Below are 25,240 nucleotides of genomic sequence, written 5' to 3' on the forward strand. Positions count from 1 at the left end.
TAGATCCATATCAGTCAAGCAAATAACTATTTGACTGAGTTCTGCAGTTAAGTTATCCAACATCTAATTATTGTTTGTATTAGTCATCTATGGAGTTTCTTCATGTAAGTTAATAGATTGTATATCTGGATGCTCATCTTATACCAACCTTAAGATGGGAAGGTACAACTAATAATGCATAGGATGGGTAGAAGCAACTGTTTTGGTAAAAACTACTTTATCAGTGAGATATAAATGTCCAATTTGGAAATGTAGGGCTTATTTACTAATTAGCGTTAAAATATGGCCTAGTCCACCTATCTTGTGTTTTTCTGTTTTCATACTACCTGATAATTATTGTGCAAAGTGAAGGATGAGGTCCTATTTGTACATTTAAGTTTCCAATTTTATCTACAGTTGGTAGTCAATGAGGCTGAAGCAGGCATGTGAATTTCAGTTGGCAAATAAATCACTGTTGTTACTTATTAGTTGTTAGTGGTGTATCTACGGAGGAAAATGAGGGGACAACCCCTAAGAGCTCTAAAAATAAATAAAATGTTAGTATATTAATCTAAATTTTCTTAAATGCAGCAGTTTAATGTTTTACCTTGCATTAGGCTTATTTAAATAATATTCACATTTATTCTCTACAGCCATGTGCTAGGGACTTTTTAATCAAATTCATCCCCCCAAAGCTAAGTCCTAGGTACACCACTGTCAGATGTAATTCTTCATGCTATCGAGTAGCACCATCATATTTAAACATTATATTATGACTCTATTACCATTTTTTATGTCTGTATAGATTATAAAATAGATCAATGATTTTGCAATAGTAAAGTATTAATTTATAAACTGTCAACATCATTCCACAAAGAAATTGAAAATAATTAACAACAGCAAAAACTTAACATGATTAGATAAACAATAAAAATACGGTACCATATAACCCTTTGAGTGCCAATGAATCTTTGTAATCTTTTATCTTAGTTTCACGGTGCCCGCGCAATGCAATGTTTTACCTTCCAAAAAATATAATGCTTCTAATAACTAACTTAAGGATGTATCTAATTTTGTAGTCACCACACTAGTATTTTTGGAAGATTTCCATCTGTGGTATTTAGATAAACATGCTTTGGAGAACTTGGAACTTTCATGTCTTGTCACCATACCGTACTTCCTAAATGTTACCAATCATTGTAACCAGTTTCAACTAATACATCTTCAAGTAAATTGCCATGTGTCAAAAAATTTCTACAAACAAAGCAAAAAACAAAATCATTTTTAATTGAATATTCAATCCAAGGGCATCTTTCGTACCACGATCTCAGAAATTTTCGTTGTTTCCAGCTAACGTGCAAACGTTACAACTGGGCTGTTTGGGCCCATTGTTACAACTTGAACATCTACCATTTGTGTTTTAGAGGTACAAGGCTGATCGAATTTTATTTTTTTACTCTTTTCTTGCTCAAATTTTTCAGAAATGCTACTGAGTTTAGGACAGCCTGTCTGTTTTAACTGATAAATTATAATTATTACATGAGTTTTTTCATTTAAGCTAATATTTATCCATATTAATTGGTTGTGGCACATAAATAAATAAATTCTACACCTCAGATCTCCTAAAAATGTCTACTTTCACTAACACTAGTTGTAAGTTCTTAGTCATCTTCTCATCTTATATTATTTACAATTTAGGCTCTTTGTAACAATAACACGTTAATTTTTAGTTTATCTTTAGCCACAATGAAAACTTAGCAGTTTACAAGATGCTTATAGTATAAAATAAATGTTTAACCTGTATAGGCTATAACTTTGTTCTAGAGTCGCTCTGAGTATAAACAAAACCAAACCCGTTTTTTCGATCATACTTCTTGTTGATTACGTCATGTTCTTAAAATTCTGGGTGGGCCCGGGCCCACCTACTGAAGCAACCACTGTCTGGTGGGTCATTGATATGTAAAATATCTTTAAGTTCTCATCTAGTAATTTCTAATATTTTTATTACACAACTTTAGCTATAAACATTACTTTACAACAATACTTTATTCCAATGTTAATGTTGCAGGGGTTTTCGATAATGTTCATACTATAAATTATTAGTATTATTTTATCAGGTTCAGCGATCTTACTTCTAAGAAACTGCTAAATAAAAGGCTATTTTTTTATTTGAAAGAAAAATGTCTATACCGTGCCTTCCCTGTCAGATCTGAGGTTGATTTAAGCCTGTAATAGTTTGCATAAAACTGTAATCCAAAAGAATGTCTAGTATGGCACTAGAGTCTTTGTTATCACGAGTATGATGACATCAAAATCTTTAAAAAACTATATACATTTATTTTTCATCGGTTTATTCGTGTATGGTAATTGATTATTACGATAGTTACTAACCGATCTCTATGTGTTTCTGTCAAACTTAGTGTATAAAAACCAAACTTACATTACGAAAGTAACGAAATGTCATGCTTTGTGAATAATATTTAACTTGTTCATATTATGTATGTCTATATTTGTTCATCGCCGAGCGTCAGCCGCGTCTATGCGCAATGCACGTAGTATAATATACATAGTATAACACTGTTCATGTTTAAATTGATACTAATTTTAATAGAATTTGGAAAGCAAATCTAAAAGTACCTAATCAATATATGACTTCCAGTTTAGGTTTTTGCCAATACGTATTCCTAATATCCTGCAAGTCTCAACTATACATGAATAGTCTGTCTGAGTTCGCTTTCGAAAGTATTCGTAGCTTTAAAGTGTACAATGCTAGTTTTTCCTGACTTAGGAGAAGGCCATAATGTATAAACATTTGTTTTTGCTTCTTCAATTATGCTATTATTTACAGTAGAACCCTTCATATCCCCCTAATGGGACCGGTTGTAGTCGGAACGGTAAAAAGTCGGGGATATATAGAGGAGCAAAAAAACCTCTTTTCCAAACAAAACATCTATATATCTGACGAAAACACTTATACAGTAATATAATAGAGTATAAAGTATTAGTAGAATAATTTTTAGATAGAAATGTAAGTATATACCGTATGTTATACAGTAACTAAATTGATGAAAATCGGCAAAGTTCGGACATCCTTACCGTTATCGTCTGATATCGGACACAAGCAGACGGTCAGATTCTAGGTGGGGTATCCCGAGGATTAGGTTTTGCCGGGATCGCATATAGAGTTCTTCTCTGCTATTAATTGTTAATGAACAGTGATGAGATTAGGAACTAAATACATGGTGGGAAATAAGTAAAACATTATTTACACACACGTCTATACGTTTATTGATGATTTCGAAAATGACGGGAGAAAACTGATTGGACGATAACTGTTTACTTAAGATGGTGGGTTTCCAGGTTTATAAAGCACAATAACAATGCGGATGTTTCCAATTTGTTGGGAATTACCTTGTGAGACATTTATACAAATATTTAAGAGATACAGCAGGAAATTAAGTATAATCTAGGTAAACTGTGTTGCGTAGAACTATGTTGGAAATACCACAAAAGTTTTATTTTTCACTGTTTTCGTGTGGTATACGATCTCAGATGATGAAGTGGCCATCACTAATCTCTCATCATCTCTGTCATCATGGAGAGGAGGTGACAAAGATAACATAAGATAAAATTACGTTGTCTTGAGTATCCTTGTTATGACAAAATGAAGATTGGAAGTAATTAGGCAATACGATTGTTTATTCTTTCTTGCACTCATAAATAGATCTGTTATATATCAGGGGGAAAATTGAAGTTTTCTTTCAGAAACAGTTTTGTTGCCAGCCTTAAGAATTATTACTGCAGTGTTATAAATCAGTTAAACAATTGTTATAAGATTCGTGTCTTAAATAATGATTTAATTCTCGTGTAACACGCCTTTTCCATTAGAACGTTTCTGTCATTGCACGGATGGACAGAAAACGACAAGATTTTAAGAGGGGCCTGTCAGTCGACTCCTTAATAAACAAGTATGTGGTAAATATATAAGTAAATAACATACAGATGATGTACAAACTAACTGCTCTTGTTGAAGGGGGTTTGTTAACTGGTCTATATTACAAATCAATACAAATGTTTCTCTTTGTAGCTTTGTTCATCTTTCTCCATGTTTTTGTTTCATCATGTGGTCTTATTGCTGACTAGCCGGTGGGTTTGTGTACTAGGTTGGGCCTTAGGCTATAGGCGAAGACTCACTAGTAAAATCGCTGAAATTAGGAAGGCATTGTCATTTTCAGTTTAGAAATTGGTTGGTTTGTCTACTAGAAAAGCTTACTTCGAGATCCCGCAATGGTAATTTTAATCCAGATTTTATGATTTAATCTTTCTACATTTTCTAAGTTTGAATAAATAACATTACTTTACATCAGCGTTAAAAGATAATTAAGTATAACAAAACTGCTGACACGAGATTTCTATATATATTTAACTCTCCTAAAATTTAACACCTTTGTTTTCTTCATAAGTATCAATAATCATTTTTACTTCACTTAAAATAACAATCTTCAAAGAATGGTGATTTGAATTTAAGTATCTGTAGTGAAGTTACTAGGTTACGCATATATCTATTATAAATTGCAGGGCGTTTGGATATATTGAAAAAAAATGTTTTGACAAGCCTGAAGTTTTAGGTTACCATAGGCTACTTCTATCCATCTTTGCCTACTAGTTTTAGGATATTGCAATGGAAAATTTCACTAAATTATGAACTGAAATAGAAGATAAGTACAGAACTACTTTCATCTCTACAACAAAATTTGGTTCTGTGGTATACAATGGCCACTATTTTCGAAAGCGTTTTTCCAACCAAGGATCTAGAAATCTACATTATTAGGAAGAACATACTGGGAGACTTTAATAAACGGCCTAAGTTTACACTTGTTTGATTGTTATTATGGAACTATTCTCCAAGTTCGATATTATACATTGGGTAGGGTACGATAAGCGGACCCGGTTTTTATATCGAAATTGGCAAACGATATTACTTAATTATATCCATTGATATAATCAATCGTTACTAATTAATTATTTTGAACTATTAACTTAAATTATCTATATCAACAGCTGTAAACACTCTAAAATAATAGACGTAGGATAATATTTCAATTTTACATAAGTAATTCTGATTATGAAAAATGGCAGTCAATTCTAGAAAACTAGGCCTACACAACGTTGCTTTTTCGTGGCTTCAACGTGTTGGACTTGTACCGAAAAACCCATTTTGTGAAATTTGTGGGAAGGAAACAACTGTAACTGTGACAGGAGTAAATATGGTCGTCTTCAATTTTCCTAATTTTGGTTATAATAATTTGTTTGATCTCTGTAAATATTAAATTCATATTTTAATTTAAAACATATGATTGTTATTGAGGACTATAGGTACTTTTATATCGATTGATAGTCTAGGGTTTGAGATGCGAATATTAGGTATCGATGACTATATTCTTCGATATAAAAAGCCGGGTCCGCTTATCGTACCCTACCCTAAAAATTATGATACAAATTTTTAACCCTTTTACTGCCGACGTCCGACATATCGGACGTCGGCATTTTTGCCGAAAACGCCAACGTCCGATATGTCGGACGTCTGTTTTTTTTTATCGTTACTGGCTACTGTTATGTTCAAATGCCAAAATATTCGGTATTTTGGTTGTTTAGGAGCAAAGGATAATGAAAGAAGCCATTTGAAGAACTTTGGATTTCTATTTTTGTCGTCTTTGACTAGAATTGACGAACTACCTAGACAGCTGTCAAAACCAGATGATCGGATTATGTTACTGAAATCTTCGTTCATTGTTGTTGTTTACAATGTTATCGAAAGTTTTTTGAAGTGTTACTTTTGTTGATCAAGGATAAAATGAGTAAAAGAGTTACATCTAACTCTCCTGTGAGTGAGGGAACAATAAGTAAGTGCAAGACGAACTAAGTGACGATTTCCTTCTGAATTTGTCAGATTCAGATGCCGAGAACGAATCTGATATTATTGTTAGGGCTATTGATGACAATCAAAGTGATGTGGATGACACTGATGACGATCCTGACTGTATCTTACCATCAGATAATGAGGAGTTATTAGATAGTGAGGGGGATGTGGCACAGATAAGTTTACCTTCAAATTCCACTGGTAGGCCTAGAGGAGGCCTACCAGTTTTGGGAAAATCCTCATAGTGCAGTTATGTTTCAAGGTAGCACCTTCAAATTTGGTATATGTTCTAAGCAATTGCTCTAGTTTATAATGATATCATGCTCATAATTTTAGTATAATTTTAAAAATAAATTATCAGATGCCAAACACAATTTTTATTTTTTTATTTATTTTTTATTTATATCATTTTTAAAAATAAATAATGTGTTTGTTTCAAATTAAAATGTCTTTTTATTATTTAAAAAACAGCATTTAAATACGAGTAAATAAAATAAAAATTCATGCAAATCTAATGAAAAATAAAAAAGATACAGCATTGTTTGTAAATGAATGCACAACAGTGATTTTCCTCCTTGGCAATTTTGACTGGTACAATAAAAAAATGGCCGGCAGTAAAAGGGTTAATAACATAAATTTAACAATAACATTACAAAATAAGGAATTCAGCTATGGCCTAGACGTACACATCAGAAATACGTTACAATATAATAGATTGAGCGGACAGTAGTGAGTAACCCCTTTTGTGAAGGCAGTATCCAAACTCACGTGTAGCCTATATCTAGAAATTAATCACGCAATTTCATCCCATACTCATTATTATTTTCAAATTCTCAACAATTTAGTTACTTCTTGCTGTTTATTGTTTATATGACAAATGACTAACTAATAAGTAGGAATCATAAGTTGGCTATATATATATATTTGTCAAATTATTCATTCGGATAAAAAGTATCAAACCTTTTGATAAAAACAACCTAAACTGCTTATTAAAGTCTACCTGAACATACTTTTATTTCATTTACGGTACTGTTAAAATTATGTGTCATTATAATGATTGGTTCATATTTTTTGCACCCTAAAAGGAAGCAATATTGGTGAGGAGGCCAGTCTGTCCCTATCTACTATTTTATTAGGCTATATAATTAGGTTTAGACTTAGGATATATAGTGCGCACCCCGCACTTCTGTGCTAAAAGGAAAAACCTTCTGGCTGCAGTATGATAAGTGGCCAACACTGAAATATTCATAGTTATTGAATTAAGTATTGCTTAGAACGATTAAATGCTGTCATGTTTACCCTGTAAAGAAATTTTAAGTAATACGCTGCTAAAACTTAGTATAAATAAAGTTATATTATTTTCTTTAATCTAAAATGCGTATTTCTTTTACATACAACATATAGCTTCACTATGATATAATCTAAAAAGGGTACTTTGGGATTATACCGACCACACCAGTATGAAGAACACAAAAATATAAATTTATAGAAAGAAACATGATAGAACGAAGAAACAACTCTTTAATTACAAATTAAACTTACAATGATTATTAATTGTTAATGGGGTCAGATTCCGTTATATGCCCCCAACGCTTAAACTTTTTTCAATTAACTTAGAACGTTATAAAACGATGTAGTTGAGTAACAGAACTAACATTCCATCAATCAACAAGCATTTCCAGGTATTGTGATCGGTATTGTTGTCGCTGTTATCTTACCTTTCTCAAGAATCCCGATTACGGCAGGCCGCGCGGCATCACATGATTATTTAAATTTTTTGCACGCTACATAATTGTCTTTCCATTACAATTCAATTTATATTTCTGATCAGCCCCTCTAGAATTTGATATTTTACTGATAGGTACTATCTCGAGGGATGTTTTTCTTTCGTTGACATCAGCGTGGTGCAGGAAGCCCGCGCTGATGGTCGGAGACACTCGCATTTTGGGTGGCGGAGTGTGATCAAGAATAAAAACAAGTTTTGTGTGTTTTTTTTCAATAAAGAATTTAGTTTTTGTTTGGTAATGTTTGTTTTTGTTGAATTTTTGTGTTTGGAGAAATGTAGGGGTAAAACACGAAAGTACAACAAAGTGACGCACCAGCTGAACGAGACTCTGCAATCACGTTATTTATTAGACCGCTCGACTTTGACCTCTGTCTGAGGATGGGGAGGGGTTTGCGATAAGACAATTCCTGTTTTATATTGACGAAATATTGTTGTACGCTAATCTAGTAATCAGTAAAAGCAAAATGTCAAATAACGATTCATGTCTGGGTGTGGTCTGTATAATCCCAGAGTACCCTAAAAAGTCTATAATATAATTCAGTTTGGTGTTATTGTTTCAAATTAATATAAACAAAGTTATATCATTTGTATGGTTTTTGGGTAATGGCCACTAGAGATAGGAAATACTGTTATTTGTCAATAATCTATGTTTATAAATTTATTATGTATTAACCAATTTGAATAAATTGATCATTCATCATAAAATTCTTCTATGTTATAGGCTATTTAAAAATGCAAAATAACAAGAAACTCGAATTTCTGTAATTTTTAAGAGTGTTTAATTTAAGTTTTAAAATTAATTGGCATATTAACAGTATAACCTTTATGGAAACGTAAGTAATTTTTAACAATCAACATTTATATATAAAAATAAACAAGGGTTTATTATTTTAAAATTAGTTTTGTTAGATAATATCAATACTCTAGTTATCTCGTAAGGCTTATTAAATTTCGATATTCAAACAACTATCAATTATAAACTCGCTCATTTGGTAGCATCTCATACCGAATTCTCATTTATTAACCATTATCAGAGACAATGCTTGTTTGTACTTAAATAGTACATTGGTAGCATCTTTGAATTTACTCTGAAAAAATGCCAGTGTTATACCTATAATAGGATGATTAGTAAATATTGGTTACAAATTATTAATAAAAGCAATCGTTGAATCTTAAATCCAAATTTATATATAGTTAAACAAGACTTTTTAAAGATAATTTAAGTTGTTTAAAAATATACAATGCATATGTTTATCTGAAAAGAATGAGATTAGACAATTATCTAATCTCATAATTAGGGTTGAATCCTTCATATCCTACAGTCTTTTCATATTTTCATCAGTTAGTTATTGCATACAGTGTGGTATGTGTATACTTTTATTTTAAGCTAAAAGTTATTTCAATAACATTGTATTCATAGTAAAATTATTTTATGAGTGTTTTACAAAAGATATTTAGACTTTTTTGTTGGAAAATCCAACTATGGATTGGGTATGTCAGAGTTTGATATTAGAGGTTGCATTGTATGACTTGAGTTTACAAAATAAGTTGCTTCATTAGCTTTAGTTATATTTGGATCCTAAATGAAAATTTAATCATATATAATATAACTTAGTGTGGTGTGTTTAATGCCAATTTAATGGAGAATGTAGTTTTTACTATTTCCGTAGGTACCTATCTAAATATTAACTAAGCTTAGATATTTAACTTGAACATTTAACAATTCTTGAAAGATATCTAGAAGAAAACTTAGCTTATTTGGAGAAATATATCTACTACAGCAATGTAACACAGCCTTCAATATTCTTGTGTGTTTCAAACATATTGTTTAGAGGACAGAGAGTGGTGTTATGGTTAAATTAATTGGCTGGGTGTTAACAAAGCCTATCATTCGAGGTGATGAAAATTATGTAATTTCTGTCTGTCTGCACAATATATTGAGAACAAAGTGGCCTTAAGCTTGAAATTTTACATGAAGCCTTATTTCTATGTAGGCAACATCGAGCTTTATGATGGTTCATGTCACTCTGGGATTTGGCTGAGTGTTAGCAAATATTTTTATGTGGCTGAGTGTTAGCAAATATTTTTATGCTTCTTGTCTTATGGGTAACCATGATGGCATCAAGAATATCATAGAATAAAAAATTTGGAAACTGTCATTTTGACATTTTAACGTGTGTGACATAGTGTAATGGATAAATTCTTAAATGCTCACAAACACAAAAATAAATCTTTTAGCTAAATATGACTTTCTGCATATTTATTAGTGTTTTTTTTTTTTTTTTTTTTTTTTTTTTTTTTTTTTTTTTTTTTTTTTTTTTTGAGTTAGATGTTTGATTACTATCAACACAGTTTTATTTTCTTATAGTATAATAGAATCTTGTCATATCAGGACCATTGTGGTGAAAGGTAGGCTGGATATAGTTCAATCCAGATACGTACAATTATAATATGAATAACATACGTATTTCATAGCTAATTTACGGGAGATGTTGCAGCTTACTAGATTCTTTGCTTGCAAACCTTTTTAGTTACATAATATTTTATTTTGTATCACCAGGCAGGATATGACAGGTTTTAATGTAAATTGAATAGTGAGGCAACATAAATTGACAATTTTACACCATTTGCCCACTATAACTTTTAAATCTCTGAATAGTCATCGAGTATCATTACTAGAGTAAAAAAATCCTAATCCCTAGAGCTTGGTTTTAGCTCATGTGTTTATCCCCCCCCTTATGTGTTTCATTTCATTTAATTTTTCATTTATCCCCTCAGTTTGCACTTTTCTTTGTCAGGTTAGAGGACAACTATCACATTCGATCCCTCATTTAGGCAGCCCACACTGAGTGAGTGGATCCTACTACAGTCCAATCTTGATAATCCGACAGTGTGCTGGTCCCATATCTGTCAATTTAATTTGTAATTGTATTGTAAATAATCTGACCTATATGGGACTAGCACACTGTCCGATTACCAAGGGTGCCATTTACACAATGCATAAATAACCTATAATCAGTAAGAAACATGAAAATAAGCAATCACTATACTGTAAGAACAAACTGTGTATACATAATACATAAGTGAAGAATCTTAAAATACCATCTTTACACTTAAAAAAATAATCAAAAACAATTTTTTGCTTCTTCTTACTTAAAGATTTTGAGATCACATTCTCCTGGAGATTTTTTAAATGAGTAATTGTAAAATAAAATTATTCCATATCATTAAATGTTGTAATATGATATTGTTGTTTTCCAGCAACCACAGATTATTTTACTGAAAGAGGGGACAGAGAATTCCCAAGGTAAACCTCAGTTAATCTCAAATATCAATGCCTGCCAAGCTGTTGTGGAAGCAGTTCGGACAACTCTCGGTCCGAGGGGCATGGACAAGCTCATCGTGGATCAGGGAGGCAAATCCACAATATCCAATGATGGGGCGACTATCATGAAGCTTCTCGACATTGTCCATCCGGCTGCTAAAACATTAGTAGATATTGCCAAATCACAGGATGCTGAGGTTCGTTCATTTTAAAACATAAAATTAGAAATGATTTTATTGTGATGGTACATTCACCCCCCACACAGGCTTGTGTTAATGTTTTCAAAAGAAATGGAAACTTTAACACAAGAGAGGGCACATTAATCTAGAGGATTATTGGACTGATGAGTATGTGTAGTGAAATATTCAGCTCATTATAATCCTTACACTATAGTAAAATTAACCACTTAAAATAAAGAACCAAATATATATATATTTATTTATGTCAGTTTTTATTTATTTACTTTTGTAAATTTTGTTGCTGTATTGTTATTTTGTATTATACCTTTTTGAAAACGGCAAAAAGCCGAAATATTAAAGGAACTTTGTATCAAGAAGTTTAATAATTGATATAACAGAGCAATTCTGCTTTTATACACTCGAAGTGAATATGTATATATATATATATATATATATATATATATATATATATATATACAATGCATATAAAAAATGACAATTAAGAATAGAATTAAGACTTAAGACTACTCCAAATGCAAGTTCTTTAAGGTAAGCAGACCAAAAAGAAACAATCATTTTATCCAATTGGGTAATTTTAGGAGAGGCTGATTATTTCACTTCAGGCACAAACATGGTTTCTTTTCAGAAAGTACTTTCATTTTCATATCAACCTCTCAAGTGGATGTATTCAGCATGTAGATTATTGTAGTCAACAAAAGTGGTTGTGATCCCAATTTTAGTCAATTCTCAGCTTACATTTGCTCTCCGCTGTAGTTTTATAAAAAAAACAATTATTCATGAAAGTAGTGTTTCAGTTTATTTAAACTTTTATACTCTAAGATTAAATAGATAGATAAATTTTCATAAGTAAATTCAGTTCTTATACAAAATATTTATGGTAGCCTGATATATTTTCAGTTGATTGAATATAAGTGATTTGTTAATGATACTAATATTTATAACATCATGTAAATATATTGTATATTAATCAGTATAACACCTATTATTTAGAATATTTTAATTAAAATGTGTATAGCGTATAAATTTATGCTATATAATTTATAGCATAACTAATTTGTAGGTGATCACGGTTCACCCACTTCTGAATATATATGTACAACTGTAGTGAAGTCTTATTAAGACTTTATTACTCCTTATTTCTTTTATTGTCAATATCAATGTAATGATTTTTAAGAAAGATGTATTTCTTAGGTTGGGGATGGAACAACAAGCGTGGTTTTGCTGGCAGGTGAATTCCTCAAACAGGTAAAACCTTATGTCGAGGAAGGCGTGCATCCTCGGATTGTCATTAAAGCTATCCGTAAAGCTCTTCAGTTATCCATGGAGAAGATTGACAGCTTGGCTGTTAAGGTAATTAATCTTTTGTTGATTAAGAAATGTCACCTTTAGAAAGAATACCTATTCTGTGTACAGTTTAAATTTATTCTTATTGCATAACACCTAAAGAACGTTCTCAGATATAGTCTTTTTAATAAATATCAACTAAAATATTAAAAATCCTCTTATATTGGAGATAAATTTATCAAAGGGCTGCATAAATTTAAACCTTTTAAGACGTACGCAATTCAAACCATTGTATTCAGTTAATAAACATCTTAAATTGTGTTAATTTACTAGTATATGATTTTTTTTTTAGTTTTCTGGAAGGTTATCATAAATTAGTTTTAACATTTACTATTCATTGGCTACTTATAATGGCATTAGTAAAGAGAACTTTCATCCTTATTTCAATGTTGTAATAGAAATGGATTGTTATAGAATGACATATATTTTGAGCACCTAATTATTTGTGTCTTCGCAAGAGTTTGTCTTAAGTTGATTTTCTAAATCAGTAAGTTTATTTTCCTATACAGATAGAGAAGAGTAACACAACAGAACACAGAGCCCTGTTAGAGAAATGTGCAGCGACTGCTCTCAGTTCAAAACTGATCCACCAACAGAAAGACTTTTTCTCAAAGATTGTAGTCGACGCTGTCTTGTCACTAGATGATCTCCTGCCTCTCAATATGATTGGAATCAAGAAAGTCCAAGGTGGAGCGTTAGAAGTGAGTATCTCTGTTGTATTTAAAGCAGTGTATTGTGTCAGTAAAGTATAATTTTGGATAAGCTAATGATCCAGTAATCAAATCAGGTTGTGGTATGGAAGGAAAAGATGTGGCAGCCAATGGTGGCCAATAAAATATCAGGCATGTTTAGGTGTTAATGAATGATGCAGTGCAGACTGACGTGGAACAAAGATTATAAAACAAACCAATAATCTGATAATACTCATATTTTTATACTAAAATTATTTTAGTATAAGAAAGATGCAGATCAAAAAATTGGATTGGTTTTTCAGTACTGAAAGGAAGGGTGTGACAATCAAAAGTACACCTTGCTATTGACAAGAACCACCTTGTGGGACTGAGTGAAAAGCTTTTATTTCTAAGTGCCATGGAATAAAAATCCATCTAATTGACTGCCAAAATGAAATTGTTGAAAATAGAATAAATGTTTAAAGAAAATAAAATAAAAAATAATTGCAAAATCTTATCTAACTCTTTATTAACCCTATGAGTGTTGAGTTTTCAACTGCGCTGTAAGAGTTTTCAACCAGTTTATTTTATTTAGCTACGCAACATAATGATTGATGTTTCGAGGCATTGTCTCGCTATATACACATGAAAACCTTTATAAATTTGTAGTATAAAGTGGGTAATATATTTTTGTATTGGGAATTAAAAATTCATAAATTATGATAAACTTCAGTGATGCCTTCATTTACAAAACTACTTTTATAACCGTGAGACACTTCAGGTGTTGGTTGATAAATTAAGTCTGTATCATGATTTTTTCCTTCAAAAAGTCACACTGCTACTCAGGAGTATGCATTCAGGCAGATCTAAAAATGGTAGAATATCCTCCATAACAACTGAAGCACAATCGTAATATAAAATACAAAACTTGCAATTTTTAAAATCTTAAAAAAGTAGAAACCTATGTTTTATTTGAACGATCTAGTAAAACTTTACCATGTGCTTTGGTTCCTTCATTGGACATCAAACAAAACTACTGTGGAGTTGATGTAGGTCAGTCAACTAAATCCGACCAGAGTCCATTGTGGTGTTGGGTAACCAAGCAAGTGTATAACATGGGCGTGGCAGGTGAATGTAAAAGCGGGTTTGCCCATGTTGACACAGGCGTGGCAGTCAAGAGATTCATTATTTTATATTGGTTTGAGAATTAATAAGGAATACATTCTTTTTTTTTTATTTGAACAAAATTGTTGAGTCCGATTCGTCTTGATAAAATTCCACCAATACCATTTTGTGGTTTAAAACTTAATTAAATTTATCTTATAAAATTTTACTTATTATTGGAAAGTAAAATTTCATACCATATATCCCAAGTTAAAATTGTCTTTATGTGAATGCCAAAGAACTACAAGGAATTTTTAAATACCTATGAAGTTAGCAGGTTTTATCTACTATGTTCTATGGTCACAAAATCAAGTTGAAAGTGAAAAATCTCAAAGTTGTAAAAAATCAACAAACTTTTTAAAGATAGATGAAATTTCCATCTGTTTCTATGTGTAAATGGATAAAATTGTATATAATGTTACCTAATGAAAAGCCTAATATCACAAAATTAAGTCATTCCTTTGTGTTTTATAAATAAACTTTGTGTTTTCCAGGATTCAAAACTTGTGGATGGTGTAGCATTTAAGAAGACATTTTCCTATGCTGGCTTTGAAATGCAGCCTAAGAAATATGACAATCCGAAGATAGCATTGTTGAATATTGAGCTAGAGTTGAAGGCAGAGCGAGATAATGCAGAGATCAGAGTTGACAATGTTAAGGTATGTTAGTATTAGAATGCTAGTTTCCACATATTGTCATTAATTACATACAGTTAATCATTGTATATATTATATTATATAAACATACACATATACACACTGTATATGACAAATTAGTTATATGGCAAATTTATAGGACATACTCTAGAGAAGGAAATCTTTTTGTTATACACAAATGTCCAAAAATAATTAAAACCTAATAAAGTAAATTTTAGTGCCTAGGCTCTTAGTTTACTGGCTTTTGTGATGGTTATTAAAATAGCATCTAAGTCATTCAATAAAACACTGAAATCATACTGAACAAAATCTCTAAATCAAGAGAAGGATAATTTTGTGTATTAGAAAATTAATTGTTTAAGTGTCGATTGGAAAGCCTTTACATGTAACTAAGGAACTCAAAGAGTAATGAAGAGAAAGTTTGGGTGTGGTTTTTCAGTTTCATGCTGCCGTAGCACTGTAGCTCCAGTTTGGTACATAGGAATCCCCTACTGTATTACCTATTAGCCATTAACCCTTTCAGGGCCAGGAGCAAATATGAGATGTTGCAAATTTTTTCATATCTCATATCCCCTTGTGACTAGTCAAAAGTGCCAGGCTAAAATTGGTGATTTTGCAGTCTCTTAGATTAAAATTTATAATTTTTCATAAAAATTAGAGAATTACCTAAAAGTTGCACCAAATTACTCTTATAAATACTATCAACAAAAAATATATAGATGTAGTTTTAAATAATTTAAAATGAAAAAAATTATGTTTTAATAGATTACATACAAAATTATTTTTTATTTGTTTTTGCATATAATTAAAAAAGGAAAAATAATTTTATCGTAGAAAGCTATTTAATTATATTATACATTTAGAAAGGAACAACCATACACAATTTTGTGTTATTTCTCTCATAAATAAATTTTTTATGACTCATTTTGTATGAATACGCATAATTGTACTTCTCAAGATTTTGCTCAAGTGTTAAAGCAACTGACTCTTACATTCCAAGAAACTTAAAATAAATATTCACATTATGGATTTACCGGTAAACAGATGATTGTAGGATCCATAAACAATTTCAATGCAGTTAAAAAACACTATTTACCAAGAAATATTTACACAATTTTATTTGAAATTTATTTACACTTTTTCTATTTAAAAATGTGCTATTTACAATTTCACTCTCGTGAGATCGCAAATTGTCAGTCATTGTAACTACTACACACAATAGCTAAGCACGTAACAACTAACACTACTAATATTTACAACCACAAAATAAAATAATGAAGAAGAATCTAGTATACAATAATAGTAGGATTACACTAAAGCATAAAAAATTAACAACAAAAGATCGAGTCAGCTGATAATGTCACGTGACAATTACAAAATAAAAATGCATAGACCTCCAAAATAAAAATTATATTCATAATAATTATCTACAAATATACCAGGAAATATAAAAACATAAAACTTTAATCATTTGATGTTGTATTTATTTAAGAAAACAACGAATATCAATAAGACTATATTGCCACCTGGCACTTTTCAGACACAATCTATGGCGGCAATATATTGCCGCCTGGCCCGGAAAGGGTTAAATAGAGTAGTATAATAGTATTAGAGGAAAAACATTCTTTCAAACTCCATTAGGTTTTTCCATCTGAAATTTGCTTTGGCAGTGTATTGTTTTGTATTTAAATTATTAATAGGTATGTTTAGTTTATCCATAAAAAACTTATTGTTAAAGTCATGCTTGTGCATTTTGATTAATCCAGAGTATCCTAAGGCGATGATTTTAGTATTTCATAAATGATGTTGGGCTACTTACTAGATTGTTGTCTGGTGCTCAGAGAGTTAATTTGACCAATATTTCTGAAAAGAGGATGTGAATTTGTTTACAGGAGTATCAGAAAGTGGTTGATGCAGAATGGCAGATTCTTTATGAGAAACTAGACAAGATTGTCAAGTCCGGTGCTCAAGTCGTTCTGTCAAAACTCCCAATCGGTGATGTTGCCACTCAGTACTTTGCCGATAGGTCAGTGAACACAGAACTTACCTTCTTGCATCCTATGATCTTTTTAATGCTGATGGTTTTAGTTCTCCTTAAAAGTCATTATATATATTGCAAAATCTTATAATTATAACATGAAATAAATCTGGACTCATAATGTTGTAATCAGGTTATAAAATGTTAAACACAGACTCTAAGGTTTCTATTGCAATGTCTTAATCAATATCTGTGGACTGGAATCTAAACTGATTATTTTCGGAAGTGAAATATAATTATTAAATTTATTATTCTTAAGACTAAATCAATCAACCATAATATTGTTATTTTCAATCTGTAGGCCCACACAAGATGCAGATGAATAGTGACACTAGTTAAATTATTTACAAGCTAATGTCACAGTAAAGTTTATTTATGTATGTTCCTGCAGAGACATGTTCTGTGCTGGTCGAGTGCCTGAGGAAGATTTGAAGCGGACGATGAAGGCTTGTGGAGGCGCTGTTATGACTACTGCCCATGATCTCAACGATTCTGTCCTTGGAACCTGTCAACTCTTTGAAGAAAACCAAATTGGAGGTGAAAGGTACATACCTTATTTATTATTCATTAAACATTTATTATTCCAAACCATTTTTATTCACTAAAAATTATTGTTTTTTTATTTTTGTATAAGCATACTTTTTACAGTGCAAATCTACATATCATCCTTTAATAGAGCATGAAATAACCTGAGTTAACACATTCAAATTTGACACCTCTTACCACAGCCTCCATTGCTTGATTGCAATGCCCTCACAAGATAAGAATTGAGTAACGTTTAACATTTCAGATTATATAAAGCAGCTTAGTCATATAAACACATTAAAACAATGTGCTACCATGCCAGCTTATTTAATAAAATATATTGACACTTAAAATTATGTGACATATACTACAAATTACAGTCAACTGTAAAGCACTACCAGTAAAACTGAAACGTTGGATACTACTTATTTAATATTGTTTTAATAACCACAATATTAATATTGTTGAATTGATACATTCAAGTAATTTATAAGAGTATGTAATACAAAAATCAAATATTATTCTTTTGGTTGACTCTAATTTATATCTTATAATATTTACATGTTTAACAGTTGTTTGTTAAACTATAAAATGACAGATGATAAAATTTATCATTTTTATGTGTAACTCATTTGTTACCCTCCTATTTTGACTAGTACCAAAACAAGGTTCAAGTAATTAATTGGTAATTATCGATGTTATAAGTCATTAACTTTTACAGCTAACATAGACTCAAGAGAATTCCCTCTCTGAAGAGAAATACTGCTATTGATGTCTCAAAAACTGGGTTGTGTTTTTATAATTGACTTTGTTAAAATAATAAGCGCTTTATTTGGTGATAAAAACTGTCAACCTTTTGGGGTCTATTTGTTCCCCACTGGGTTGACTCACCAGATCCAATTAATTTCAAGTGAATATGCCTATATTTCTGATGAACATAAATGAATAAATTGTAATAAACTCTTATTTTTCTCAAGGTAGAACCTTGTACCACTGTTGTAAAAAGTTAAGTAATGGAAAATAAATTGTTATTAATAATTTTTTTTATAAAATAAAAATACATGGAGTCTAGGTTTGTGTGGGCATCAGGCATTATTCTATGCCTAACCCTGCCTGGTGCTGGAGGTTGTTGGTTCAGCATCATCACTACCACTAACGTTGTCATCTAAATCACAATCACTATCATGAACACCTAAAAAAGTCAAACAGTGCATATTCAATGCGTACATCTTGCAACTGCAGCATCGGCTTTTTGATGCCATATCAGTTGAAAATGAAAACTCACTTTACTTTTTTTGTTAATAACTAATAATCATACTAAACCTGCATCTATTCATAAAAACAAACTACTTCAAAACAAATATTTAACCAAACCGTATTTGGTGCTACAAGTCGCTCAATTGAAAATATGCACTATGTACATATTACAAGTACGCATCGTAATAGTGCTGAAAGTGAAACCATAGACAGAGGAAGATAACTTGTGACTGGTAACTGTTTCACAAGATCTACAGAGATGTTACTTGGAACAAATATGAATCCAAATGACTTTTTTTGTTAGATGTTCACGTTTCAACAGATGTCGAACACTTTGGACCTGAATGGCTGAGATAGTGATGTTGGACATAGTTCACCTATAGACCCCAAAAGGTTAATCTGTGTCTATTCTTTTTTTTTTTTAATAAAAGTAAACATTTTGGACTTCAGAAAGATTGAGATAACGATTTTTGTTTGCACTACTGTCTCATACTCCTGTTAGTATATATTCATAATATATCTTACTGTAATTATTGGGGACATATTCGGTTAGTTAAACTTGATTTCCGAATTGTTATAGATTCAACTTTTTCTCCGGTTGTCCAAATGCTAAAACTTGTACAATTGTCCTGCGTGGAGGAGCTGAACAGTTTTTGGAAGAGACGGAACGTTCGTTACATGATGCTATCATGATTGTCCGGCGTACAATCAAGAACGATGCAGTGGTTGCAGGTAAAAATAAATTTAATTTTATAAAATTAGTACTATACTGTTTTTCCTCTTAGGTCTTAATTAAAATTTATTCTTTTAAAAGTTTTAAAATAAAAATTAACTGATTATAGTTTCTAATGTTAGTAGTAGCAAAGACTTTTTCTTTTCTTTTTCAAACATTTGCTAACTTTCATCTGACAAATTATTAAATGTTTTAGACTAGAATTAGAATGTTTGTGAGTTGCTGCTTTAAATATAACAAAAATAGTGATCTAGTTTTTTCTAAAATAAAATATGAGAGTCTGAGTTGAACTACAAAATATGTATATGATTTTATATCTGTTAATAAGCTGCTTATTATCAATTTGTAGGAGGTGGTGCAATAGAAATGGAGTTAAGCAAGGCTCTACGTGACTACTCACGCACCATTGCTGGAAAGGAACAGCTACTGGTGGGAGCTGTGGCCAAGGCGCTGGAGATCATACCTCGTCAACTGTGTGACAATGCAGGCTTTGACGCAACCAATATTCTAAACAAACTGCGCCAGAAACACGCTCAAGGTAAGTCATTCTATGTTTTTTTGTTTTTCATATTTAAAATGAAATATAAGCAGATCTTCATTTAAACTCACTTTGCATCATAGTATTGAAATCTCTGTTTAATTGTATGAAAATTAATTGAATAAAACAATATAGAGAAACCATTCTTCATTTTTACTATTCTGTCTCGTATCTTGGCAATATTTATAGGTTGTTTCAAAATGTTATCGATGACAAATAACAAATAAACTGAAAAGCCAATCTTTATTTAAATTATTCTGTTATATACAATGAATATCTAAATCTATATACGTTTTTACGTGAGTTTTTTTTTTACCCCAGAGAGATTCAGCTTGAAATATCCAGTGTTGCCAAATTGCATAAAGGAGGTTGTAGTGGAAAACAATAAGATTGTACTTTTACTGAGAGTAAAACATTTTTGTTACTGAAATTTGGCAACAAAGGATACGTAAAATTGAATCTGGTTTGTAGAACTAGCCATAAAGCGAAAATTAATTAGTATTGTTCGGATTATTACCCAAAATCATAAGTGTTGGTATATTGCTATATAAAAAATATTTATCAAAAAGAGCACTAATGTGAAAAACTTATAAGGAAGCTGTGTAAACATTACTATTACTTTTATTTTTATTGCATTTATGGTATAGGTGTTGCTACCCAATTTCCACTCATTATTAAAGATATTTGGTTACTAAATATTATTTTTTTTTAATGAAAATCTCACTATACTGGCAAGATTCAAGATGTTTTTATTCTCATTAAACACGATAAAATTACTGATTATGCAATAGACAAAATTAAACTTTACTACTGGATTGGAATATTACACACAATAACATTGAAAGCATATTTCCAAACCTATTCATTTGTTTAATACAAGACAACTATCTTATAATATACTAAAATAAATAAATACAATAACTAACAAAGAAATAAATAAAATCTTTTTATTAATTAAAATCCTATAACTAAGTTAAAACATAAAGGTTTTAAACACAATTGTGCTTATATCACTGATCAGTAATCATGGACAGAGTAAAAAGCCTTGCTTTTCAGCCATTTATTCACAGTAATTTTAGATTTACTGTCTGGAATATCCCTTGCTCTTTCTGGTAACTTTTAAATAATTTTATCCTCAAAAACATATGGCAATTTTAATTTTATGTAATCTATTGGAGGGCAAGGCCAACAGATATTTATTTATTGTGAGATGCCTATGAAAGTCTTGTCTGTTTATAAAGATATTAAATTTTTTTACTTGTAGTATAAACAGGCTGGACTTCTTTCATAATTTGAACTTCTTTAAATAATGGCACACATTATTCATGATTTAAAGCATTTTTTATGATTCTCAAAGCCTTTTTTGCCAGATGAATACTTTTTTTAGAGTTTGTACTGTTCCCCTAGCGTCACACACCATTTCTGAAATGAGAAAAAAGCCTAATACAAGTAATAAAAATTTCCTGATTGACACAAATCTTTTTAGTTTACATAATAAATAGATAACTCTAGGTAATTTTGTTCATAAATAATTTACATGATAACCCCAGCTCAAATTATTGTCTAGATGTACACCCAGTAATTTAACAAAATGAATACTACGTTCAATGTAATTTTTAAGTAACATTTTATGATGTGTTCAGTTTTACAACAATGTATACATCTGTGTGTATATAACATCTAGGATATTCAGGATAAATTTGGAGTTAGAGGCTGCCCCTTGTTGAGATCCCATGCGGAAGTATAGCATGCGCTCTATATCTCAGTCATGTTATATTATAAGATTGGGAGGCCAACTCTCTTCCAGCTTCTCCAGTCATAATGGGCAAGGGCCAGTACACCCTCATGTTTAGACTAGCAACAGCTACTAAGGGAGCTTCACCCACTCTCAAGTCATTCTCTGCAGAAGACTAGATCTATCGATGTACCCTTCTACCTCAGTAACTCGACATTTGTGGTTAGTAATGTGCCGCTACTGGACATCCATAGAATACCCAGATATAACTGACACTTTGGTTTTTGCTGTACTCAGTGTAGGATCAACTGGAAGTTATAAACCAGCCAGAAGTGAACCTTTCTTCTGGTGAAGAATATGCCATACTAAATTATTTGTAAATTTTTAATGCAATATTTAGTTTAGTTTCAGTGTGACATATATAGGAAGAGTAGAAGATTAGTAGAGTAGAAAATTATAATTAGTTTCCTAGCTTAATTAAATGTTGAAAATATCTTTAAGATGGGTAAAAATTTTATAAATATTTGCTTAATTTCTTTCAATACATTTAAAACTCAGAGAATCTTTTCAAATTCACTTGAAGCAGATTGTCAGAAAGTCTGTGTTTCTAAATAAATTTAGTAACCAAATAATAGAAGTAGTGTATCTTTTTTATGTTGTGCATTTATTTATAACTCCTTATAAATTTAATGTACTTTTCAACGCATCAAAAGTACAAAGCGAGACGATCCCTGGTCCCTTTGCATATCGGAAAATTGAGGGCGCTAATCACTTCTATTGAGGCTCTAACTATAATAGTGTGCTCTAATTTACAGACGTTATTACTGACGTAAGTACCTGCAAAGTCAGGTAATACTGCTACAATATACTGCTGTGCCGTGTTCTGGGTCAGGGGTCATTTTGTGACTCACCTACAGTACGTGGTCACCAAAGTGTAGTCATTTTGGTTCTCATTATACTTTTAATTACTAGATGTAATTGGTGATAATTTACCTCTTTGCGTGATAATTTAAGTTTTGTTGAACTTACCTGAAATTGGACTGTTAAATATAACATTTTATGTAAACAGTTATAAAGAATAAAACAAATCCTAGAACTATGATTGAATCAACTTTTTTAATTGCAGGTATGTGCTGGTATGGAGTTGATATCACACAGGAAGATATCAGCGACAACTTTGAGAACTGTGTGTGGGAGCCAGCTATTGTAAAGAAAAACGCCTTAACAGCAGCTAGCGAGGCTGCTTGTTTAGTCTTATCTGTTGATGAAACCATCAAGAACCCCAAGTCTGGAGATGGAGGCCCTCCAATGGGCAGGGGTCGCGGTCGCCCAATGTAGTATTTTCGTTAACTTTTAAAGGTCATTAATTTAATTTAATGTTCATTAAACATTAAAAATACTAATTTTGTACTAATTATTTTTTCCAATTTTTTTATTTAATTTTATTTGATTGAAGGTATGCTGAGTATTACCATCACCAAATCATTGAATAAATTTAAGTATTTTTAATTCTCAAATTCCTAACTAGCATCTATCTGCCTTAACATTATTTGCTGTGTAAGATGATTAATTAATAAACAAGAAGTTTATAAAGTGTGTTTTAAATCATTTGTATCCTATATTTCAAACAAATTACGATATATTTCACGTTTCAAATGGAGTCTCAAGATATTTGTATAATTAGTCTTGTCAGCTTACCAAGAGTGTACTCAAAATAAATACTTGAGAGGGTCATATCATGGTCGTTTAGGTTGTAACATTTTAGAATGGGAAAAGTGAATGGAACCTAATTGTAAGAAAATTATTTATATACTTACAGCAGTGCTATATTGGTTATTATAATATTGTTTCCTTGACAAAATTTAGACTTGTATAATTATATGTGTTTTCTTAAAATTACATCCTTTTTCTTGGGTTTGAAGAAGTTTTCTTCAAACCTTTTTTTAAATCCAGTTCAAATTCTTCTTGAAGAATTTCCATTGGACGCTTTTAACCCATTCAGTCTGTGCTGTGTCTTTACCCACTGAAAGTTCGTTCAACAGTAACCACGATGAAGGGGCAGTACTTGAAATGAAGAGTGTGCCATCTTGGAGGGGAAAAGTATTATTTTCCTCGAAAAGTGCAGCCACTTCAATATCATTTCATTTGTTTCCTGCTAAATCCTTCTTTGTCCACATACGAGGTGTGTCCAAAAAGTATCCGACCTTAACGTCTGGCATGAACTGACGTTACTCTGCGGCTACGGCAATCTGGTCCCCTTCAAAGTACTCCCCTCCACAAGCCACTACCTTATTCCAACGCTCCTCCCACTTCCGGAAACACTCCTTAAATTCATTTTGTGGAATGGCTAACAGGTCCTTCGTTGCATTTTGTTTTATTTGTTCAACATCGTCAAATCTTTTTCCTTTCAAAGAAATTTGTAATTTCGGAAATAGCCAGAAGTCACAAGGAGCTATGTCAGGACTGTAGGGAGGCTGTCGTAGTTGGTTGATGTTGTGTTTGACCAAAAAACGCTGAATACGATTTGAGGAATGAGCTGGCGCGTTGCCGTGGTGCAGGATCCAGTCACGGCTTGTCCACAGTTCAGGTCGTTTCCTTCGCACTGCATCTCGTAGCCACCTTAGGACCTCAAGATACACTGTCTGGCCTCTTGGAGCATATTCGTGATGAACAACACCGTCCTGGTAAAAAAAAAAAACTGTCCGCATTGTCTTGACATTGCTTCGACTTTGTCTTGCTTTTTTCGGCCGTTGCTCTTCGTGAGTTTTCCACTGTGAAGATTGAGCCTTTGTTTCAGGGTTGTAGGCATAAACCCATGACTCATCACCAGTAATAACTTTTTTAAATAGCCCTTGGTCACTTTTTATCAAATCCAGATTGTCCTGTGCGATTTCAAGTTGACAGTTCTTTTGGTCTTCTGTCAGCAGCTGAGGAACAAATTTTGCCAAAACAAGGTTCATTTTTAAATCTTTGTGTAAAATGTAACAACTTGACGATTTTGGTATTCCTAAATCTTCTTCCAGCTCTCGGACAGTCAATTGACAGTTTTCATTAATTGCTGCACAAACACGTTCAACATTTTCAGCGTTTCTGGCCGTTGGCCTGCCAAATCGGTCGTCACTCTCCACTGATATGCAGCCATTTTTAAACCGCCTAAACCACTCTTTTATTTGTGTATCGCCCATAGACATGTCACCATAAACTTTTTGTATCATAGTAATCGTCTCTGATGCAGTCTGGTCAAGTTTTTGGCAAAATTTAATGCAAATGCACTGCTCAACACGTTCAGTCATATTGAAATGCTACGCACACATACGGCAGTACTGTACGGAACAGAGCGATGTGACTTGATCGTATTCAATGCCTAAT

General features: G+C 31.6%; 1 protein-coding gene across 2 annotated transcripts; it reads left to right on the plus strand.

Moving 5' to 3' along the window:
* Positions 1 to 74: 74 nt before the first annotated feature.
* On the plus strand, positions 75 to 23,464 carry LOC124352784 (T-complex protein 1 subunit eta). 2 transcript variants are annotated; one of them, XM_046802455.1, is made up of 10 exons: positions 75 to 104; positions 10,947 to 11,207; positions 12,402 to 12,560; positions 13,064 to 13,255; positions 14,884 to 15,048; positions 16,938 to 17,071; positions 17,475 to 17,627; positions 19,446 to 19,597; positions 19,948 to 20,136; positions 22,998 to 23,464. In XM_046802455.1, exons 1-10 carry the CDS (start codon positions 90 to 92, stop codon positions 23,207 to 23,209), a joined length of 1,632 nt encoding a protein of 543 aa, XP_046658411.1. In that variant the 5' UTR covers positions 75 to 89; the 3' UTR covers positions 23,210 to 23,464. The 2 variants fall into 2 exon arrangements, with proteins under 2 accessions (XP_046658411.1, XP_046658412.1); XM_046802456.1 differs by lacking the exon at positions 75 to 104 and adding an exon at positions 4,113 to 4,269.
* The last annotated feature ends 1,776 nt before the right edge of the window (positions 23,465 to 25,240 follow it).

Source organism: Homalodisca vitripennis, chromosome 1 (assembly GCF_021130785.1).
Source record: "Homalodisca vitripennis isolate AUS2020 chromosome 1, UT_GWSS_2.1, whole genome shotgun sequence".
Taxonomy (NCBI): Eukaryota; Metazoa; Arthropoda; class Insecta; order Hemiptera; family Cicadellidae; genus Homalodisca; species Homalodisca vitripennis.